The sequence below is a fragment of the Pristiophorus japonicus genome, chromosome 8 (genome assembly GCF_044704955.1).
Source record: "Pristiophorus japonicus isolate sPriJap1 chromosome 8, sPriJap1.hap1, whole genome shotgun sequence".
NCBI classification, from domain to species: Eukaryota; Metazoa; Chordata; class Chondrichthyes; family Pristiophoridae; genus Pristiophorus; species Pristiophorus japonicus.
The window spans coordinates 240717968-240742596 of NC_091984.1; the positions used below are offsets into that span (position 1 = coordinate 240717968).

At 45.2% G+C, this 24629-nt stretch overlaps 1 protein-coding gene across 3 annotated transcripts in view; it reads right to left on the reverse strand.

The window, feature by feature from the left end:
* LOC139269089 (M-phase phosphoprotein 9) overlaps nt 1-24629 on the reverse strand; it is an 87658-nt gene that overhangs the window by 34643 nt on the left and 28386 nt on the right. For all 3 annotated transcript variants that reach the window (XM_070888167.1, XM_070888168.1, XM_070888166.1), the window contains exons 15-16: nt 19597-19701; nt 18255-18431 (exon numbers count right to left, since the gene is read on the reverse strand). In XM_070888167.1, coding sequence (XP_070744268.1) covers nt 18255-18431; nt 19597-19701 — 282 coding nt within the window. The remainder of the gene's footprint in view (nt 1-18254; nt 18432-19596; nt 19702-24629) is intronic.

Genomic DNA, 24629 nt, shown 5'->3' on the forward strand with positions numbered 1-24629 from the left:
TACCACCTGTGGTTCTGTAACCCATCTCACATATTTGGAAGTTAAAACTAACACAAATACCATAACTTTATTTTAAATCAGTGCAACAATATTTATACCTGGAGATAGTGTCACAATTAGAACAAAAGGCAAAAAAATGTTTTAGTGAAGTCACTGCAGCCAAACAGCTTAGTTCCCATCATACATATATTACAAATCTTAAGTCTATGTGCACTTTTACCATTATAAATATCAATGTCCACATTTATGATGGAAACTGCCTATGAACATTTGTAATGCTTTAATAACATGCTCCCACAAGTGGAGGGGGAGGGGGCAACAATGCCGCCACTAATAGGAGGGTGTCATTATAGCAAGATACGTTTGCATAGACAGTCTCCATTATAATTGTGCACACAGGAATTTATAATGGAAATACAAAATGTATGACTAAAATGGAGACTAAATTATATCTACGCACACTGGCGTAATTATCCATTCTCTAATCTCCCTTTACCTGACTACAATTTATCTGGACACCCCATATGCAATGTCACAGGAAATGAACGAGTTTAGAATAAAATTTTATATCCAATTTGCAGCATTTCAATTACTTACCTCACACTTGCATCATCAGATTATATAATGAACAGCCATGAGATTCAATCTGTTTCCCTTCATAGCACCAAGTGTAACTCACTTGTGACTTTATCACTTGTAAGTTATGAAGTGTTGTGTAACAGAAATCATATCCCCATCATATATCATATATCTTCTGTAACACAAGGAGTGATTTTTGGCAAATAATAAGCTAATGAGAGTAGCTGGTTTCTCTGGTTTATGCAGGGTCAATGATAAGTGTCCTGTTTGTATCGAGTCACCGTGCTCTTTACCAACACACTATTTCGCTCCACTACGACACCTAGGGGTCAAGTTTCGACCTGAGTTGCTCCTATTTTTTTTGAGCAACTAGTTTAGAATGGAGTATCTTAGAAATTGCAATTCTCTGCATTTAGTTTGTTCCAGTTCTATGAGTTAGAATAGTTTTATTTTAGAACAGATTTTTTTTTCAAAAAGGGGGTGTGTCCGGCCACTTACGCCTGTTTTGCAAGTTTAGGCAGCAAAAACTTACTCCAAACTAACTTAGAATGGAGTAAGTAGATTTTTGTACGCTCAGAAAAACCTTGCCTACACTTACAAGTCAGGCGTAAGGAACGAGAGATGGGGTGGGGGGGCGGGGGGAGGGAAGTTTGCAAACATGAAACACATCACTTTTACAAATAAAGAGCCATCATCAATAATGATAAATAAATCAATAAATCAATCAAAAAACATTTTTAAAATAATTTTTTTTTTAATTTAAAAAAATAAATAAAAAATTAAGTTTCTACTCACCAACTGCAGCACCGGGAGCCGCCCCCCCCCCCGCCCCCCGCCCCCGTGTCTCTCTCTCTCTCTCTGTCTGTCAGTGTCTCTCTGTGTTTCTGACAGCGAGGGGTGGGGGGGGGGGGGGGGGAGGAAGGGGGGAGGGAGAAAGGGAGGGGAGAGGAGAGGGAGAGAGAGGAGAGAGGAGAGAGGGGAGAGGGGAGAGGGGAGAGGGGGAGAGGGGAGAGGGGAGAGGGGAGAGGGGAGAGGGGAGAGGGGAGAGGGAGAGGGGAGAGGGGAGAGGGGAGAGGGGAGAGGGGAGAGGGGAGAGGGGAGAGGGGAGAGGGGAGAGGGAGAGGGGAGAGAGGAGAGAGGAGAGAGAGAGGAGAGAGGAGAGGAGAGAGGAGAGAGGAGAGAGGAGAGAGGAGAGGGGGAGGAGAGGGAGAGAGGGAGAGAGGGAGAGAGGGAGAGAGGGAGAGAGGGAGCGAGGGAGGAGAGGGAGAGAGGGACGAGAGGAGAGGAGAGAGAGGGAGGGAGGGGAGAGGAGAGGGAGAGAGGGAGGGGAGAGGAGAGGGAGAGAGGGAGGGGAGAGAGGGAGGGGAGAGGAGAGGGAGAGGGAGGGGAGAGGAGAGGGAGAGAGGGAGGGGAGAGGAGAGGGAGAGAGGGAGGGGAGAGGAGAGGAGAGGGAGAGAGGGAGGGGAGAGGAGAGGGAGAGGAGAGGAGAGGGAGAGAGGGAGCGGGGGATGTGAGGGAGAGAGGGAGCGGGGAGGAGAGTTATGGGGGAGGAGAGTTATGGGGGAGGAGAGTTATGGGGGAGGAGAGGAAGGGGGGAGGAGAGGAAGGGGGGGGAGGAGAGGGAGGGGGAGGAGAGGGAGCGAGGGAGGGGGGAGGAGAGGGAGCGAGGGAGGGGGGAGGAGAGGGAGCGAGGGAGGGGGGAGGAGAGGGAGCGAGGGAGGGGGGAGGAGAGGGAGCGAGGGAGGGGGGGGGAGGAGAGGGAGAGAGGGAAGGGGGGAGGAGAGGGAGAGAGGGAAGGGGGGAGGAGAGGGAAGGGGGGAGGAGAGGGAAGGGGGGAGGAGAGGGAGAGAGGGAAGAGGGAGAGAGGGAAGGGGGGGGAGAGGGAGGGAGGGGGAGAGAGAAGAGGGGAGAGGGAGAGAGAAGAGGGGAGAGGGAGGGAGGGGGAGAGAGAAGAGGGGAGAGGGAGGGAGGGGGAGAGAGAAGAGGGGAGGGAGGGAGGGAGAGGGAGGGAGGGGGAGAGAGAAGAGGGGAGAGGGCGGGGGGGGGGGGAGAGGGAGGGAGGCTGAGCGGGCCCGGCCGACGAGAGGAAGCCGGGCCGAAGACTTCGGGCGGGGCCCGCCCCCAGCAAGATGCCAGGCGGGCAGACCTCGCCGAGGATGTGCAGTGTGGGGGGAGCGCGGACTGGACCTGGGGTGGGGGGGGGGGGGAAAAGAGTGCCGGGCTGGGAACTGAACAGGGGGGGAGGGGGTGGTGGTGCAAGCCGGACCGGGAGCTGAAAAGGGCGGAGGCCCGAGTCCGATCTTCGCCGCCCCAGTGAGCCCATTCGGCCAGGACTAGGGGCGGCATGCTTCACACCCCTCCCACACAGCCTCAGCGGCCTGGAGCTACTGCACATGCGTGCACACTGTTTTCAGTGCCGAGGGCCTGGAACGTTCCAGCAGCGGGGAGAATAGAGAGATAAGTTTTAGGCGCGGTTTTGAGCGCGGAACCAAAACTTGACCCCCTAGTTTTGTAAATTTCATTTCTAAAACAAAAACTTGCTGCAGTTATTTTAGTTCAATTTTACTAAAGTAAAACTTTAAAATCTAGCTACTCAGCAACAGGAAAGATTATTATTTACATAATTTATACAGATGTTTGGTTTAACACTACACCCATTAGAAACATATTTTAAAAAACTAACATGTGTCTGCTTGCAAGAGATCCTGAACGGTTGCTGGCTGTAAATTAATAAATGTCAGTTCTTTTCAAGGAACCGAACCCAGGATAGCAGTTAGAATAAAAACAGTAGCATTAAAAAATAACTCATGAAAAGCAGGTTGACAGGTCCATCTATAACAGTGCCAGATAACTGTCGGAGGATTGGATTGAATGTTATTGCTTTCCTGTCTAAGTTAGGTCTTCAATTTGCATTATTAGGATGGTAAGTAAAATCTTAAATTAGTGGTACCAAACAGTGATTAAAGCTGAACATAACTACCCGCGATTTCCAAACCACAGTCTAAGGATAAAGGGGTAAGCCATTCAGGACTGAGATGAGGAGAAACTTCTTCACTCAGAGAGTTGTTAACCTGTGGAATTCTCTACCACAGAGAGTTGTTGAGGCCAGTTCATTGGATGTATTCAAGGAGTGAGAAATGGCCCTCACAGCTAAAGGGTTCAAGGGGTATGGAGAGAAAGCAGGAAAGGGGTACTGAGGTTGAATGATCAGCCATGATCTTATTGAATGGTGATGCAGGCTCGAAGGGCCGAATGGCCTTCTCCTGCACCTAATTTCTATGTTTCTATGTTTAATCGGATCCAGAGTACAGTACAAAAATACTAACAGATGATGCAATTCATACTTTTTCCAGAGGGGCAGAGACAACAATCAGAGGATGCAGTAATCTTTGTTATGACCCTTAGTATAGGAAGGGAATAACAGAATGCAATATATTTGGTGCAGGACAATCCATTTCACCTTCACTCTAAAGTTGCAAAGTACATGCACAGAAAGGGTACGGTAGCATCGTAGATTTTTTTTTTTAAATCTGGAATAAAAAAGCTAGTATCGGTAATGGTGACCATGAAACCACTGGATTGTCGTAAAAACCCAAATGGTTCACTAATGTCCTCTCGGGAAGAAAATCTGCTATCCTTCCCAGAACAACAAACAGCAATGTGGTTGACTCTTAACTGCTCTCTGAAATGGCCTTGCAACCCGCTCAGTTGTACCAAACTGCTACAAAGAAGTATGCAGCAGATCAAGATGGTGGCTCACCACGACCCTCAAGGGCACTATTAGGATGGTAATTAAAGATGGAAGTATGAATTGGCATAATCTGCAAATGCTGGCCTTGCCAGCGATGCCCACATCCCATGAACGAATAAAAAAAAACTGTGAGGTTTGGGGAAAAAGAAAACTTACATTTATATAGCGCCTGTCATGTCAGGATGTCCCAAAGCACTTTACAGCCAATTAAGTACTTTTGAAGTGTAGTCACTGTTGTAATGTAGGAAATGCGACAAAGATTTTGCACACAGCAAGGTCCCACAAACAGTAATGAGATAATGACCAGATAATTTGCTTTAGTGATGCTAGTTGAAGGATAAACATTGGCCCCAGGACACAAGGAAGAACACCCCTGCTCCTCTTCGAATAGTGCCATGGGATCTTTTACGTCCACCCGAGAGGCAGACAAGGTCTCGGTTTAATCTCTTAACCGAAAGACGGCACCTCCGACTGTGCATTACTGCATTGGAGTGTCAGCCAAGGAATGACCCACGTCCAGAGCATGGCATTTACTGAGTGTTGAGTGTCTCCTTAATTCCTGTGCCAGCCTTCACAACCAAACTAGCCTGAACTGAGAAGAGGCAGGCATTCACTTATGATCTTCATTCCAGCCTACTTTCTGAATTGCTCCCAGCTTTCCATTCCTTCTTTCTCCTCCTTTTACTTTTGAAGATTATACTTAAAAAGCTTCCCTGGGCAAAATGTTCAAAGTGTAAACATATGAAAATAAAGGAATTTCATCTGTATACCAGACTGAAAAGCTACCTGCAACTCTCATACATAAAATGCACAATTTTTAAACAAGCTTTTAAATACCATAAAAGTCCAAACTTAAAGAAAGTAGAGTGCACTACAAACTGCACTGCAATACAGTTCTGCAAGTTACTGTAAAAGGGTGTCTAATAAACATGGTCCATGTGACTAAAAAGTGGCCACTGCAATGGAGCATTCCTCTCTCCAAGAGCCACTGTACTTAGGTTGCACTGTGCTTCAGGCTGTAAATTATAATTTTTTCATATTCAGTCTCAGGATGTGAGCATCACTGGCAAGGCCAGCATTTATTGCCCATCCAGCGTTGCCCTTGAGAAGGTGGTGCTGGGCTTTCTTCTTGAACTGCAGTATTCCGTGTGGTGAAGGTGCTCCCGCAGTGCTGTGAGCTAGGGAGTTCCAGAATTATTTCCCAGTGACGAAGAAACAACAGAGATAGAAGTCCAAGTTAGAATGGTGTGAAGACTTGGAGGGAACTAAGAGGTGATGATGCTCCTATGCACCTGCTGCCTTTGTCTTTCAAGGTGGTGGAGGTCGCAAGTTTGGGAGGTGCTGCTGAAGAAGCCTCAGTGAGTTTCTGCAGTGAATCTTGTAGATAGCAGGCACTACAGTTATGGTATGCCTGTGGTGAAATGATGGATTTTTAGGCATCATTTCTTGATGTCACATGAAGGGAAACAAATTGGCTGAAAATTGGGGACCCCAAAAGGAGGCGGAGAAGGATGATTCACTCAGCACTTCTAGCTGAAAATGGAATATGTCTTGACAAAAGAGGATACTGCCAATGTCACAGTAAAGGAGGAGAGGGTAGATAAATTGGATAGGATAAAAATAGATAAAAGAGGTACTTAAAAGGCTGGCAATGTTTAAAGCAGAAAAGTCACCCATTCTGATGGGATGCATTCTAGGTTGGTGAGGGAAGTATGGGTGTAAACAACAGAGGCTCTGGCCGCAATCCTTCAATCCTCTTTGGATATGGGAGTGGTGCCAGAGGACTGAAGGGTTGCAAATGTTATACCCATGTTCAAAAAATTGGAGGGATAAACACAATAACTACAGGCCAGTCAGCCTAACATCAGTGGAGAGGATTTTTCTAGAGACAAATCCTGGAAAAAATCAACTGACATTTGGAAAAGCATGGGTTAATAAATGACATCCAACACAGACTTGTTAAAGGCAAGTCGTGTCTGACAGACGAAATTGAGTTCTTCGATGAAATAATGGAGAGGTTGATGATGGTCATGTAGTTAATGTGTATATGGACTTTCAAAAGGTGTTTGATAAAGTGCCAAATAATAGACTTGTTCGCAAAATTAAAGCCCATTAGATTAAAGGGGCAGTGGCAGTGTGGATACGAAATTGGCTATGGGACAGAAAGTAGAGTAGTGATGAATGACTAAACTGGAGGGAAGCATACAGGTGTACCCCAGGGGTCAGTATTTGGGCCACAGCTCGTTTTGAGCTGGACTTGGGTATAGGAGGCACAATTTCTTACGTGACATAACACTTAGAAATGTAGTAAACAGCGAGGAGGATAGTCATCATCATCATCATAGGCAGTCCCTCGGAATCGAGGAAGACTTTCTTCCACTCTAAAAATGAGTCCTTAGGTGGCTGAACAGTCCAATACAAGAACCACAGTCCCTGTCACAGGTGGGATGTTGAGGGAAAGGGAGGTTGGGACTGGTTTGCCGCACGCTCTTTCCGCTGCCTGTGCTTGATTGCTGCATGCTCTCGCCGATGAGACTCGAGGTGCTCAGCACCCTCCTGGATGCAGTTCCTCCACTTAGGGCGGTCTTTGGCCAGGGACTCCCAGGTGTCAGTGGGAATGTTGCACTTTATCAGGGAGGCTTTGAGGGTGTCCTTGTAACGTTTCCTCCGCCCACCTTTGGCCCATTTGCCATGAAGGAGTTCAGAGTAGAGCACTTGCTTTGAGAGTCTCTGCTTCAATGCTGGGGATGGTGGCCTGGTCGAGGACGCTAATATTGGTACGTCTGTTTTCCCAGAAGATTTGTAGGATCTTGGAGACATCGTTGGTGGTATTTCTCCAGCAACTTGGTGTGTACTGTAGACGGTCAATGTCTCTGAGCCATATAGGAGGGCGGGTATTATGACAGCCCTGTAGACCATGAGCTTGGTGGCAGATTTGAGGGCCTGGTCTTCAAACACTCTTTTCCTCAGGCGGCCGAAGGCTGTACTTGCGCACTGGAGGCGGTGTTGAATCTCATTGTCAATGTCTGTTCTTGTTGATAAGAGGCTCCCGAGGTATGGGAAATGGTCCACGTTGTCCAGGGCTGCGCCATGGATCTTGATGACTGGGGGGGCAGTGCTGAGCGGCGAGGACAGGCTGATGGAGGACCTTTGTCTTACGGATGTTTATCATAAGGCCCATGCTTTCGTACGCCTCAGTTAATACGTTGACTATGACTTGGAGTTCAGCCTCTGTACGTGCGCAGATGCAAGGAAGATAAAGAGGGTTGGGGCGATAACACAGCCCTGTTTGACCCCGGACCGGACTTCAGAAGGACATAGACTGGTGAAATGGGCAGACATATGGCTGATAGCATTTAATGCAGAGAAGTGTGAAGTGATGCATTCTGGGAGGAAGAATGAGGAGAGCTACAATTTTAAAGAGGGTGCAGATTGAGAGAGAGCTGGAATTTCTCCCCGAGTGCTGCCACTATCAACGGACTTTTGACAAAAGACCAAAGAGCAGATACCCACCCAATCTTATGAGGCACAGGGAAAAATCAAGGAAAAAAATCCAAACGCTATGGTTAGGCTGTGCCAAATGTTACACTTCATTACAATCACAACACAATCTTTTTAAGAAAGCCAGTACTCAATGCTGGATATCACTGATACACAGCCTGAAACTGAGAAGAATTTCCAATCTGCAAACTTCTTTAACAATCAATTAAACTGACCAAGCCAAGCTTGTATTTATTTAACAATTAGACTTTGCAGCCCTGAAGGAATACAGTTCTAAATCAGTAACAAAATATTGGGACATAATTTGCTGGAGGAGTGATTCTTACGGCATCTTTAAATCATTCATCAGGTAATTAATTTTAAGGACAGTTAAAGACTGATTTACTTTGCTTCAATTACTGAATTTCTGATTTTAACTTAATTTATAATTATTGTATATATTATTTAATTTTATTTAACATAATTAATCTTGATTTACTTATTCTACTATTGTAGAATCGTTACTGTCATATGTACCACGTAAATTGAATTTATTTTTTTTGTTTTTCACTTGGATCTATTTGTGTGCGCATTTTGGCTGCCGCTTCAGACCCGAGCCATTGGCCCAGAAATACGGGTCGGCTGCTTCCCACGGGCGATCGAGGGAAAAAGTTTAAAAATATTGTGGACAGTTTTGGTCTCCTAATCTGAGGAAGGACATTCTTGCTTTTCAGGAAGTGCAGCAAAGGTTCACCAGACTAATTCCCGGGATGACATATTTAGAAAGACTGGATCGACTAGGCTTATATTCACTGGAATTTAGAAGAATGAGAGGGGATCTCATAGAAACATATAAAATTCTGATGGGATTGGACAGGTTAGATGCAGGAAGAATGTTCCCGATGGTGGGGAAGTCCAGAACCAGGGGTCACGGTCTAAGGATAAGGGGTAAGCCATTTAGGACTGAGATGAGGAGAAACTACTTCACCCAGAATTGTAAATCTGTGGAATTCTCTACCACAGAAAGTTGTTGAGGCCAGTTCATTAGATATATTCATAGAAACATAGATATAGAAACATAGAAAATAGGTGCAGGAATAGGCCATTCGGCCCTTCGAGCCTGCACTGCCATTCAATGAGTTCATGGCTGAACATGCAACTTCAGTACCCCATTCCTGCTTTCTTGCCATACCCCTTGATCCCCCTAGTAGTAAGGACTACATCTAACTCCTTTTTGGATATATTTCGTGAATTGGCCTCGACAACTTTCTGTGGTAGAGAATTCCACAGGTTCACCACTCTCTGGGTGAAGAAGTTTCTCCTCATCTCGGTCCTAAATGGCTTACCCCTTATCCTTAGACTGTGACCCCTGGTTCTGGACTTCCCCAACATTGGGAACATTCTTCCTGCATCTAACCTGTCTAAACCCGTCAGAATTTTAAACGTTTCTATGAGATCCCCTCTTATTCTCCAGTGAATACAAGCCCAGTTGATCAAGTCTTTCTTAATATGTCAGTCCCGCCATCCCGGGAATCAGTCTGGTGAACCTTCGCTGCACTCCCTCAATAGCAAGAATGTCCTTCCTCAAGTTAGGAGACCAAAACTGTACACAATACTCCAGATGTGGCCTCACCAAGGCCCTGTACAACTGTAGTAACACCTCCCTGCCCCTGTACTCAAATCCCCTCGCTATGAAGGCCAACATGCCATTTGCTTTCTTAACCGCCTGCTGTACCTGCATGCCAACCTTCAATGACTGATGTACCATGACACCCAGGTCTCGTTGCACCTCCCCTTTTCCTAATGTGTCACCATTCAGATAATAGTCTGTCTCTCTGTTTTTACCACCAAAGTGGATAACCTCACATTTATCCACATTATACTTCATCTGCCATGCATTTGTCCACTCACCTAACCTATCCAAGTCACTCTGCAGCCTCATAGCATCCTCCTCGTAGCTCACACTGCCACCCAACTTAGTGTCATCCACAAATTTGGAGATACTACAGTTAATCCCCTCGTCTAAATCATTAATGTACAATGTAAACAGCTGGGGTCCCAGCACAGAACCTTGCGGTACCCCATTAGTCACTGCCTGCCATTCTGAAAAGTACCCATTTACTCCTAATCTTTGCGACCTGTCTGCCAACCAATTCTCAATCCAGGTCATCACACTACCCCCAATCCCAGGTGCTTTAACTCTGCACATTAATCTCTTGTGTGGGACCTTGTCGAAAGCCTTCTGAAAGTCCAAATACACCACATCAACTGGTTCTCCCTTGTCCACTCTACTGGAAACATCCTCAAAAAATTCCAGAAGATTTGTCAAGCATGATTTCCCTTTCACAAATCCATGCTGACTTGGACCTATCATGTACTTCTTTCCAAATGCGCTGCTATGACATCCTTAATAATTGATTCCATCATTTTACCCACTACAGGCTGACTGGTCTATAATTCCGTTTTCTCTCTCCCTCCTTTTTTAAAAAGTGGGATTACATTGGCTACCCTCCACTCCATAGGAACTGATCCGGAGTCTATGGAATGTTGGAAAATGACTGTCGATGCATCCGCTATTTCCAAGGCCACCTCCTTAAGTACTCTGGGATGCAGTCGATCAGGCCCTGGGGATTTATCGGCCTTCAATCCCATCAATTTCCCCAACACAATTTCCCAACTAATAAGGATTTCCCTCAGTTCCTCCTTCTTACTAGACCCTCTGACCCCTTTTATATCCGGAAGGTTGTTTGTGTCCTCCTAAGTGAATACCAAACCAAAGTACTTGTTCAATTGGTCTGCCATTTCTTTGTTCTCCGTTATGACTTCCCCTTCTAGAATTTTTTGAGGATGTAACTAGTAGAGCAGACAAGGGAGAACCAGTGGATGTGGTGTATTTGGACTTTCAAAAGGCTTTTGACAAGGCCCCACACAAGAGATTGGTGTGCAAAATTAAAGCATATGGTATTAGGAGTAATGTACTGACGTGGATAGAGAACTGGTTGGCAGATAGGAAGCAGAGAGTCGGGATAAACGGGTCCTTTTCAGAATGGCAGGCAGTGACTAGTGGAGTGCCGCAGGGCTCAGTGCTGGGACCCCAGCTATTTACAATATACATCAATGATTTAGATGAAGGAATTGAGTGTAATATCTCCAAGTTTGCAGATGACACTAAGCTGGGTGGCGGTGTGAGCTGTGAGGAGGATGCTCAGAGGCTGCAGAGTGACTTGGACAGGTTAGGCGAGTGGGCAAATGCATGGCAAAGTGGATAATGTGGATAAATGAGAGGTTATCCACTTTGGTGGCAAAAACACGAAGACAGAATATTATCTGAATGGCGGCAGATTAGGAAAAGGAGGTGCAACGAGACCTGGGTGTCATGGTACATCAGTCATTGAAAGTTGGCATGCAGGTACAGCAGGCGGTAAAGGCGGCAAATGGCATGTTGGTCATCATAGCTAGGGGATTTGAGTATAGGAGCAGGGAGGTCTTACTGCAGTTGTACAGGGCCTTGGTGAGGCCTCACCTGGAATATTGTGTTCAGTTTTGGTCTCCTAATCGAAGGAAGGACGTTCTTGCTATTGAGGGAGTGCAGCGAAGGTTCACCAGACTGATTCCTGGGATGGCAGGACTGACATATGAGGAGAGACTGGACCGACTGGGCCTGTATTCACTGGAGTTTAGAAGGATGAGAGGGGATCTCACAGAAACATATAAAATTCTGATGGGACTGGACAGGTTAGATGCAGGAAGCATGGTCCCGATGTTGGGGAAGTCCAGAACCAGGGGACACAGTCTGAGGATAAAGGGTAAGCCAATAAGGACCGAGATGAGGAGAAACTTCTTCACTCAGAATTGTTAACCTGTGGAATTCTCTACCGCAGCGAGTTGTTGATGCCAGTTCGTTGGATATATTCAAGAGGGAGTTAGATATGGCCCTTATGGCTAAAGGGATCAAGGGGTATGGAGAGAAAGCAGGAAAGGGGTACTGAGGTGATGATCAGCCATTATCTTATTGAATGGTGGTGCAGGCTCGAAGGGCCAAATGGCCTACTCCTGCACCTATTTTCTATGTTTCTATGTGCACCTACCTGTTCTTGCTGCGCCCACACGAGTTCCCATGTCCCGAGGCCTCTGCTGACTGCGCGTCGGTGCATATGCACGTCAGGACGTGCGCAGGGCTGGAGCTGCAGTCACATGGCTCTGGGCAGCCAATCCAGGTAAAGTATTTTCTCATTCATAATTATGGGAACTCCGTAAGTTGGAGTTTCCATCATTATGAATGAGAACCCTGCCCCCCAACATACAAAACTCTAATAAAAAATAGAAAAAATACACCACATATTTTTATTAATTTAAATTAGTTATTTATGTATTATAAAAAATATATATTTTTCCGATTTTTAAAAAAGATTTTTTAATTATGGTTTAAAATAAACTTACCATAGTGGGGAAGGTTTTTAAACAATAACATTTCTTCTTTTAATTTTATTTTTTAATTTTTTCGTGCTATATGCCTGCTTTTATCAGGCGCAAGAGTTTTCAGGACATCTGCTGGGCAAGATATGGGTAAATGCCGCAATCCTGCCCATGCGAATGTCCTGGATGTGGAGATGCGTTGGATCTGTCAAGCTCCAGGTTGACAGATCGGAAAAGCCGGTTTTCAACGCATGCGCATTGTCTGCTGACAACCGGCTTTTGCGATTCCTTCCCGGTTCCATACACACTCTGTACGGACCCGGGAGGCAGGAACTTCTTTTTACACTTCCTTTTCCCACTTTTTCTCTCTTTCCCTCTCTGGTCATTATCTAATGTCGATATGCCACCTCATCTATCCTCCAAAATCCCTACACCAACACTTCATTACTCTACAACCTTCCTACTCTCGTGCCGTCGACCCAGGCTCGACTCCCTTTTAGACAAGCCTGCGGCTTCCCTCTGTGCCTCTCGGCATTTTCCGAAGGGCGCACTGTGGCACTCGTCGCTGTCTCCTCCAAAGCAGCAACCCCAATTGTCCATCCTACTGTCTCACCGACCTTACCACCCAGCTTGCTCAGGGAGGGCTAACCGTGCAAATCCCGTCCAATTCATTCCTCCAAACAATGACCATGTGTATTCTGGCAGTAGATCAGCCATCACGGATGATCTCAAAGTCTCCTTGCAGAATGTCTGTTCACTTTCAAACAAGGTCCTTGCCATTCATGACATTATCGTGGATGACTGCATTGACATCATGGCACTAACGGAAACTTGGCAGAGGGATAATGACACATTATAATGTGGAAAAATGTGATGTTCTCCACTTTGCCAGAAAAAAATAGAAAAGCAAATTATAATTTAAATGGAGACAAATTGCAAAGTGCTGCAGCACAGAAGTACCTGGGGGTCCTTGTGCATGAAACGCAAAAAGTTAGTAGGCAGGTACAGCAAGTAATCAGGAAGGCAAATTGGCCTTTATTGCAAGAGGGATAGAGTATAAAAGCAGAGAAGTCCTGCTACAACTGTACAGGGTATTGGTGAAGCTACACCTAGAGTACTGCGTACAGTTTTGGTCTTCGTATTTAAGGAAGGATATACTTGCATTGGAGGCTGTTCAGAGATAATGAGGAGGCTCGATAAGGTGGATGCAGAGAGGATATTTCCACTCGTAGGGGAAACTAAAACTAGCGGACATAGTCTCAGAATAGGGGGTCATCCATTTAAAACTGAGATGAGGAGGAATTTCTTCTCTCAGATCTGTGGAATTCTCTGCCCCAGAGAGCTGTGGAGGCTGGATCATTGAATATATTTAAGGCAGAGATAGACAGATCTTTGAGAAATAAGGCAATTAAAGGGTATGGGGAACGGGCAGGGAAGTGGAGCTGAGTCCATGATCAGATCAGCCATGATCTTATTAAAAGGCGGAGCAGGCTCGAGAGGCCAGATGGCCTTCTCCTGCTCCTATTTTTTATGTTCTTATGTTCTTATAACCTTTAATCGAAGCCTCCCCTTCTGGCTATACCTTCCACCACTTGCCCTGCCCAGACCGCCATGGTGGGGGTATAGCTCTCATCACTAAATCATACCTTGGTCTGTCCCCCTACATCTCCAGCATTATCTCATCTTTTGAACATCTCTCCTTATTCCACCCCTCTCACCTCTCATTCAAAATTCTCTTCCCTACTGCCCACCCAAATATGGTAAAAACTTTATCACGGGTATATCTCATTGCTTTCCTCCCTCAGCCTATGCACCGGGCAACTTCTCATCCTCGGTGACTTCAACCTCCATCTCAACTCATCATGCTCTCTGTCCTCGGAATTCACTACCCTCCTGTCCTCCCTTAATCTCTCCCTCCATGTAAATTCCTCAACCCGGATTCACAGCCACCCCCTTGATATTGCAATCTCTCATGGTCTTGCTATTCCAACCATATTAATTAAAGATAAAGCCATCTCTGACCATTACCTTGTATTGCTCTCAACCCACATCCCCCTTCCCTAATCCAAACCTTCTTCCTTCTGCATCCGCCCCTCAAAAAAACTCTCTCCAAACTCTCTTACAACTGCACTTATCAACTTAAAAAATTGTCCAACCTTTGGCCCTCTTTTAACAATGACATTTTTGCAGCCACCGATCTGCTCAACCACACCCTCACCACCACCATTGATGCCCTAATCCCTATTAAAAAGATTACTCTCTCCCACGCTGGCCGATCCCCCGGTACAGCCCTCACCTTCGCTCCCACAAGTCAAAAGGGCGTAGACCTAAACAGATGTGGCGGACAATTGGTCAAGCCATTCACCGCCAGATCTGGCTCAAACACATAAAACATTATCGGTTCCTAATCTTGTCTACAAAAACTGCTCACTATTCCAGGATCATTCTGGATTGCAAAAATAACCCCCGGCTACTATTCTCTACTGCTAACCGTCTCCTTAAACCCCTCTGATCCTGCATATCCCCTGGGAGGACAGACGCACCAAGGTTAGCATTCTCGATCAGGCCAACATCCCCAGCAGTGAAGCACCGACCACTCTCGACCAGCTCTGCTGGGCGGGCCATATTGTTCGCATGCCTGACACAAGATTCCCAAAGCAAGCGCACTACTCGGAACTCCTACACAGCAAGCAAGCCAAAGGTGGGCAGAGGAAACGTTTCAAGGACACCCTCAAAGCCTCCTTGATAAAATGCAACATCCCCACCGCCACCTGGGAGTCCCTGGCCAAAGACTGCCCTAAGTGGAGGAAGTGCATCCGGGAGGGCACCGAGCACCTCGAGTCTCATCGCTGAGAGCATGCAAATACCAAGCGCAGGCAGCGGAAGAGCGTGCGGCAAACCGGTCCCACCCACCCTTTCCTTCAACGGCTGTCTGTCCCACCTGTGACAGAGACTATAATTCCCGTATTGGACTGTTCAGTCACCTAAGAACTCACTTTTAGAGTGGAAGCAAGTCCTCGATTTTGAAGGACTGCCTATGATGATGATAAACACCTAGCCCACAGGGCCAAATTTCATCTGAGGCTCCCACCTGCGCGAGCCCTAAACTCATATCTTTCTCTATTTTCTCTTTGATCTCCCCTTGTAATCTCTCCAAACTCATCTTGAGACCCACTTCCTGCTCCCTTGACCCTATTCCCACCAAACTGCTGTCCGCCCAACTTCCTTTTCTGGCTCCATTGTTAGCCAACATTGTTAACGGTTCTCTGTCCTCAGGTACTGTTTCCCCTCCTTCAAATCTGCAGTCATCGCCCCTCTCCTCAAAAAAACAATTATTGACCCCACTTTGCTTGCTAGCTATCGCCTCATCTCCAACCTCCCTTCCCTGTCCAAAGTACTTGAACATATTGTCACCTCCCAAATCCGTAACCATCTTTCCATGAATTCAATGTTTGAATCCCTTCGATCTGGTTTTCGCCCCTGCCTCAGAACCAAAACGGCTCTCAAAGTCACAAATGACATCCTTTATAAGTGTGACAAAGGTAAACTACCCCTACTGGTCTTTCTGGACTTGTGCAGCCTTTGACACAGTTGACCACTCCATCCTCCTCCAACGCCTTTCCACCAACGTCCAGCTGGGTTACTGGAACTGCACTCGCCTGGTTCCATTCTGATCTATCTAATCGTAGCCAGAAAATCTCCTGCAATGGCTTCTCTTCCCACTCCTGCATCATTACCTCTGGTGTCCCCCAAGGATCAGTCCTTGGTCCCCTCTTATTTCTCATCTATATGCTGCCCCTTGGCGATAACATCCGAAAACACGGAGTCAGTTTCCACATGTACGCTGATGACACCCAGCTCTACCTCTTCACCACTTCTCTCGACCCATGCTTGGTATCGAAATTGTCAGATTGCTTGCCCGATATCCAGTACTGGATGAGCAGAAATTTTCTCCAATTAAATATTGGGAAGATCGAAGCCATTATCTTTGGTCCCTGCCACAAACTGCATTCTGTGACTGCTGACTCTATCCCTCTCCCTAGCATCAATCTGAGGGTGAACAAGACTGTTCGCAATCTAGGTGCCATATTTGACCCTGAAATTAGTTTCTAGCCACACATCTGCGGCATAACTAAAACAGCCTTTTTCCACCTCCATAACATTGCCCGCCTCCGCCCCTGCATCAGCTCTTTTGCTGCTGAAACCCACATTCACGCCTTTGTTACCTCTAGACTTGACTATTCCTACTCACTCCTGCCTGGCCTCCTAGATTTTACACTACGTAAACTTGAGGTCATCCAAAGCTCAGCTGTCCGTGTCCTAACTCACACCAAGTGACGATCACCCATCACCGCTGTGCTTTCTGATCTACATTGGCTCCCGGTTAAACAACGCCTCGATTTCAAAATTCTCATCCTGATTTACAAATCACTCCATTGTCTTGCCCTTCCCTATCTCTGTAATCTTTTCCAGCCTCACAACTCCACAAGATGTCTGTGCTCCTCAAATTCTGGCCTCTTGAAAATCCCTCATTATAACTGCTCAACCATCGGTAGACGTGCTGTTTGGGCCGCAAGCTCTGGAACTCCCTCCCTAAACCTTTCCGCCTCTCTTTTCTCTTTTAAAGACACTCCTTAAAACCTTCCTCTTTAAACAAACTTTTGATCATCTGCATTAATTTCTTCTTTTGAGACTCAGTGTCAAATTTATCTGTTTTGTCTTGTAACACATTTTAATATGTTAAAGGAGCCACATAAACAAAAGTTATTTTATTATTATTATCAGCCGTTAGTTAGACTTGTCCGTTTAATCCTGATGATATTTTGCACCACAAATTGCTGGAAGTGCGAGCTGAAAAATTCGCAGTGAGGGAAACCAGGCATCTGGGAATTGAGTGAAAGGGCAAGCAACTGTGTATCTCCTTAACCAATCAGATGAAAGGATTGTGAAATAAACATCACAACGATTGACAAGGAAGTGTATTTTAAGTGAGTGAATTCAATATCAAATCAGGTACAGAAAGAGAAATAGAGACGGACAGAAAGATTGGATTGAGAGCAAAAGATAGAAAGGAAAAATAAAAAGTTTTCAATTTAAAATTTCACATTTTTAAAATATCCAACAACAATTAAAACCTGAAGGAATGAGACGCTACTCCAAAAGTACTTCATTGGCTATAAAGCGCTTTGAGACGTCCGGTGGTCTTGAAAGGTGCTATATAAATGTACATCTTTCCTTTTTAGAGAGGCTCATTGGCAGTAATCAACACTTAGCACATCGTTAAAAGAATCTCTGACAGCTGATCGAGGCTTAATTAAATATGCACGGATCTCTTACGTCTGCCCGAGAGAGCCTCGGTTTAACATCTCGTCTGAAAGACAGCACCTCCGACAGTGTCGCACTCCCTCAGCACTGCACTCGGAGTGTCAGCCTGGATTTTGTGCTCACGTCTCTGGAGTGGGACCCGAACCCACAACCTTTTGACTCAGAGGCGAATGTGCTGCCCACTGAGCCACGATCTTAAATGCCTTCAAAACAGGTTCATTAAGTCACGTCAAATTGGCTCGAACATTCTGTGGCAAGTTTAGTTCGTATCTATTGCACAAATACAGCAACTTCACACCGCTCAATGCATTTCAATAGTGAGCCAGACAGCGAGATGCCGTTTCCACAAAGCTAACAGCGAGTGGCGCATCTTGGACAGCAACTTCTGAATTTCCGCGTTTAACTGCGCAGCTGCCCTCGTCTGAAGCTGCTGTTGCATTTGAACATAAATAATGGTGAGTGTTATTAGACTTGCCGTTATTTTGCCAGCAAATTATGGGCCAATACATTGTGTATTACATGGCATAACACTGCTGTCCGTATATCATCCAACCTACTTTAAGCTACACCACGGGAGATCTACTCGTCCCTTAAATTGACAGATACAGTAACGCACTGTAACAGATTTTAAAATATTCTTTGGGTTATATGTTAACAGCACATGAAGCTGAAAGAATGACTGGAATAAGGATGTTGGGCTGACCTTCTGGGCTGCAGGTGGGTCTCCTCAAATCCATTCCGAGAAGCTTTGCAGTTACTTTCTAAGGGTTGTCCTGTGAAGATGGAATAGTCAGAACCTGGAGTCAGCCACTTCCGTCTTGCAACATCATCAGTAGGAGTTTTTGTAGGAGAATGAGATGCATCAGGATGATGGAAAAGGCTGTTTTTGATAACACAATAACAGACCAATTCAGGGAAGCCACAAAAACACAAAATCAAAATAATTCTGATTGGACCATATTTGGTTATTTTTATCCATATTTTCAGTTAGGACTTGTCTGCTGTAAGCTCACTAAAGATGGCATAAACAAAAAAGTTATTCTTTCTATAATAAGAACATAAGAAATAAGAGCTGGAGTAGGCCACTTGGCCCCTCGAGCCTGCTCTACCATTCAATAAGATCATAGCTGTTCTTCTACCTCAACTCCACCTTCCTGCACTATTCCCTTGTCCCTTAATTCCCTTAGTATCCAAAAGTCTATCGATCTCTGTCTTGTATCTGCGTCTGCATAATAAAAGGTTATGCTTAAATGCTTTGAATTTAAGAAAAAGATGCTTTTATATCACTTGCATACAACAGATTCTCCACTAAACAGGGTATTACAATACTTTACTTTCCCTCTTAAATATTAAGGTTCCCGCTGGGAGATGCACTGGAATGCCGGACTAATTCATTTACCACCATACAAATGTTAAGGTTTTCAGCTAAAACTTAAATTACAAAGATTATTTCTTGGAATACTGACAGTACACTTTTTGTCCTTAACAAAAGCAAACAGAGTAAAGTCAACTCTTCTTTATTCCTACACATAGAAAGCTAAGTTTATAACAATAATGACAGTGGCATATGCAGCAGCCGCACTGTTCATTTGGAGTAATCGGGATTTTGTGGGTGATTAGAATTTACATCTAAAGGTAGGATTTTTACCTTGGAGAGTAAACTCACATCTCTCAGCCAGGTCACATGTTAATTGTTACAAAGAGGGAGGGTGACCTGCTCTCAGGCCTCCAATATCACTCTGAACCAGACACGAGGAGAAGCTAAAGATCAGCTAAGAAGTAACTTGTCCCCGAGCGTAACCTCCTTCCCACCTCCAGGAACAGGCTGCTGACCCAAGTATTCAGCATCTTCAGGAAATTAAAGCTGTATCTCATTACTGCTGTACTATTGGGTGTTAATGTTCCAACACTCAAAATACAGAAAATACATTCTTTGCATTAGCCATCATATTAAAAGAAGTAAAACTTATGAGCTTCCTTGATGGTTCAATCATTGGATGTGATACATTGTTTAAGTTTTAGTTAGAAAATATATTTGTATATACCTGCTGCTTGATGTCCGTGAACAGCTATCTGTACCAGGCCGGAGCTTCATATAGTTTCTCTCATGTTCTACTTGTCTGATCTGAGCCTCAAGTTTTGAAACAATTCTGAAATGCAAGAATAAGCAAGTTCATGACTGTTAAGTTGCAATGACCACTTAGGAACATTCCAACATAGGAGCAGGAGTCGGCCATTCAGCCACTCAAGCCTGCTCCGCCATTCAATGAGATCATGGCTGATCTGCAACCTAACTCCATACACCTGCCTTTGGCCCATATCCCGTAATACCTTCGGTTAACAAAAAGCTATCAATCTCTCCCATTTAAAATTAACCATTCATCTCGCCTCAATTGCTGTTTGTGAAAGAAAGTTCCAAACTTCTACCACTCTGTGTGTGTGGAAGTGTTTCCTAACTTCATTCCTGAAAGGCCTGGCTCTAATTTGTAGACTAAGACCCCATGTCCAAGACTCCTCAACCAGCAGAAATAGTTTCTCTCTCCTATTCTGTTCCCCTTCTTATCTTGAAAACTTCGATCAGGTCACCTCTTAACCGTCTAAATTCTAGGGAATATAACCCTAATTTGTGTAATCTCTCCTCATAACTAAACTCTTGAAGTCCTGGTATCATTCTGGTAAACCTACACTGCACTCCCTCAAAGGCTAACATATTCTTCCTAAGGTGTGGTGCCCAGAACAGCTCTCAGTGCTCCAGGTGTGGTCTAACCAGGGTTTTGCACAGTTGCAGCATAATTTCTACCCCCTTGTACTCTCGTCCTCTAGATATAAAGGCCAACATTCCATTAGCCTTTTTGATTATTTTCCGTACCTGCTCATGACTATTTAAAATTTAGGTTATATTAATATTCAATTAAACAAAACCCACTCTCAAAAGTTACATATTCAAATGCAGGCAAATCCATAAGGGAATGTTTATCAATAAACTGACCATTAGAAGCTGCTCCAAAGCAGGGAAAAGGAACTTGTCCTGATGTTCCCCCCCCCGATTGGGAGCGGATTGACCTCTGCCCCAGCCCTTGATTCACAGCCAAATTTGGGACTTCACTGATGGGGAAATGCTGGCAGGAACTTGCATCTACCAAGCAATGGGGCAGCACCGCTGTGCTGCATCACCAACCTATCAGCATTCCACAATTAAAAGCTGGTGCACAAAAATAAATTTGGGGCAAACTGCTGTAAAAATAATGGAAATAAGTATCATTAACAGGGAAGACTGAGAAACCAGGAGGATCAAGCAAATACACATGTAACTGTATTAATTTTTATGGTTAAAATATTTGAATATAAAGTAGGTTTAAAGATTTAACTTTGTGATTATTTATAACAGCACCATCTGTCACTGAACTCTATAGTGAAATCTCTACAGCGGGTGTGTTAAGATGTAAGCTGCAGCTGGTGATTGAACCATAAAAGTTTACACACAGGAGGGGGCTACATGGCCCATTGTTCCTGTGATGATTCTTTAGTACAGCAATCTAAAATAATTCCAGTTCTAAAATATTAAAAGGGCTACGAGCTAGACTCTGTATGCTTACTTTGAAAAAAAAAATTAGAATTATAAATCTTAAGTTTGTAAAGAATACAGTGGGTAACCATGAAAAGAGTCAGAGGCTGAACACCAAGAGGCATCTGTGATGATTATGAATTCTTTAACCTGACCTTACTCGAATGTGAATGTTCCATGCATCACTGCTGCCAAGTGCGTACTCACTTTCAAAACTGCATAATAAAATGAATTTGTTTGAAAATAGTGAGAGAGGAAGTATTAAGGGGCTTTGCAGCTTTGAAAGTGAATAAGTCCGCAGGCCCGGATGAAATGTATCCCAGACTGTTGAGAAGTAAAAGAGGAAATAGCAGAGGCTCTAACTATCATTTTCCAATCCTCTCTGGCTACAGGTGTGGTGTCAGAGGACTGGAGGACTGCTAATGTTGTACCTTTGTTTGAAAAGGGAGAAAGGGATAGACTGAGTAATTACAGGCCAGTCAGCCTAACCTTGGTGGTGGGAAAATTATTGGAAAAAATCCTGAGGGACAGGATAAATCTTCATTTGGAAAGTCATGGATTAATCAAGGACAGTCAGCATGGATTTGTTAAGGGAAGGTCATGTCTAACTAACTTGATAGAATTTTTCGAGGAGGTAACCAGGAGGGTCGATGTGGGCAGTGCGTATGATGTAGTGAAAATAAATTTTAGCAAAGCTTTTGATAAGGTCCCACCAGACTGGTCACGAAAGTAATAGCCCATGGGATCCACGGCAAAGTAGCAAGTTGGATCCAAAATTGGCTTGGAGGCAGGAAGCAAAGGGTAATGGTTGACGAGTGTTTTTGTGACTGGAAGGATATTTCCAGTGGGGTTCCGCAGGGCTCAGTGTTGGGTCCCTTGCTTTTTGTGGTACAGGTATGACGTCCGAAATCCGGATTTTGAAAGTCTTTGCCTGGGCCAACGTAGGTAGGGAGGGAAGTCGGGGGGGTCAATCGGTCGGGCCGCTGGAAGTCGTGGGGGGGGGGGGTGGGGGTTCAGTCAGGCCGGGGGGAGGTGTGGAGAGCGGTCGGGCAGTCAGAATGAGGCTGGGAAGGGGGGGGGGGGGAGGTCAGAGGTCGGTTGGGCCTCCAGAGATCAAGGGAGGTATTGCTGAGGCGTTTGGGGCGGGGGGGGGGTGGGGGGGGGGGGAGAAAAGAGAGGTTGGGCCGCCAGAGGAGGCCGGTCCGAGGTAGGGGGAGGTTTGGTGGCCGAGGCAGGGGAGTCACGATTTCGGGACATTTTCCAGACGACCCTGCCATGGATTGGCCTGGTGTCCAGATTCCAGAACATTCCGAATTTTGAACATCGCAGCTGTATATATCAATGACTTGGACTTAAATATTGAGGGTATGATTAAGAAGTTTGCTGATGACATTAAAATAGGCTGTGTGGTTGATAATGAAGAAGAAAGCTGCAGACTGCAGGAAGATATCAATGTACTAGTTAGGTGGGTATAACAGTGGCAAATGAAATTCAATCTGGATAAGTGTGAGGCAATGCATCTGGGGAGATCTAACAAGGCAAGGGAATACACATTAAATGGTACGACACTGGGAAGTGTAGAGGAACAAAAGGACCTTGGAGTGCAGGTCCACAGATCCCTGAAGGTAGCAGGCCAGGTAGATAAGGTGGTTAAGAAGGTATATGGAATACTTGTATTCTATGCCTCGACTAATAAAGACAAGAGCAAGGAGATTATGCTTGAACTATATAAAACACTGGTTAGAGAGCACTGTCTGCAGTTCTGGTCACCACATTACAGGGAGGACGTGACTGGAAAAGGTGCGGAGGAGATTTACAAGAATGTTGCATCGACTGGAGAATTTTGGCTATGAGGAAAGATTGGAGACGCTGGGCCTGTTTTCTTTGGAACAGAGGAAGCTAAAGGGAGACCCGATTGAGGTGTATAAAATTATGAGGGGCCTGGATAGAAGGGATAGGAAGGACCTGTTTCCCCTGGCAGAGGGGTCAACAACCAGGGGGCATAGATTTAAAGTAATTGGGGGGGGGGGGGGGGGAGGTTTAGAGGAGATAAGGGGAAATTTCTTCACCCAGAGGGTGGTGGGGATCTGGAACTCTCTGCCTGAAAGGGTGGTAGAGGCAGAAACCCTCACATTTAAAAAATACTTGGATGTGCACTTAAAGTGCCGTAACCTACAGGGCTATGGACCAAGAGCTGGAAATTGGGATTAGGCTGGATAGCTCTTGGTCGGCTGGCATAGACATGGGCCAAAATTGCCACCTTCCATGCTATAAATTTCTATGATTCTATGAATTAAGGATTATTTGCAAGAAGCTTTACAGCATGATGTAACAAAAGCAAGATCCAATCATAAGAACATAAAAACATAAGAATTAGGAACAGGAGTAGGCCATCTAGCCCCTCGAGCCTGCTCCGCCATTCAACAAGATCATGGCTGATCTGGCCGTGGACTCAGCTCCACTTACCCGCCTGATCCCCGTAAGCCATAATGGTTAAAAATCTATCTATCTGTGATTTGAATACATTCAATGACCTAGCCTCAACTGCTTCCTTGGGCAGAGAATTCCACAGATTCACAACCCTCTGGGAGAAGAAATTCCTTCTCAACTCGGTTTTAAATTGGCTGCCCTGTATTTTGAAGCTGTGCCCCCTAATTCTAGTCTCCCCGACCAGTGGAAACAACCTCTCTCTTGTCTATCCCTTTCATTATTTTGAATGTTTCTATAAGATCACCCCTCATCCTTCTGAACTCCAACGAGTGAAGACCCAGTCTACTCAATCTATCATCATAACGTAACCCCCTCATCTCCAGAATCAGCCTAGTGAATCATCTCTGTACCCCCTCCAAAGCTAGTATATCCTTCCTTAAGAAAGGTGACCAAAACTGCACGCAGTACTCCAGGTGCGGCCTCACCAATACCCTGTACAGTTGCAGCAGGACCTCTCTGCTTTTGTACTCCATCCCTCTCGCAATGAAGGCCAACATTCCATTCGCCTTCCTGATTACCTGCTGCACCTGCAAACTAACTTTTTGGGATGAATGCACAAGGACCCCCAGGTCCCTCTGCACCACAGCATGTTGTAATTTCTTCCCATTCAAATAATATTCCCTTTTACTGTTTTTTTTTCCCCAAGGTGGATGACCTCACAATTTCCAACATTGTATTCCATCTGCCAAACCTTAGCCCATTCGCTTAACCTATCTAAATCTCTTTGCAGCCTCTCTGTGTCCTCTACACAACACGCTTTCCCACTAATCTTTGTGTCGTCTGCAAATTTTGTTACACTACACTCTGTCCTCTCTTCCAGGTCATCTATGTATATTGTAAACAGTTGTGGTCCCAGCACCGATCCCTGTGGCACACCACTAACCACCGATTTCCAACCCGAAAAGGACCCATTTTATCCCGACTCTCTGCTTTCTGTTAGCCAGCCAATTCTCTATCCATGCTAATACATTTCCTCTGACTCCACGTACCTTTATCTTCTGCAGTAACCTTTTGTGTGGTACC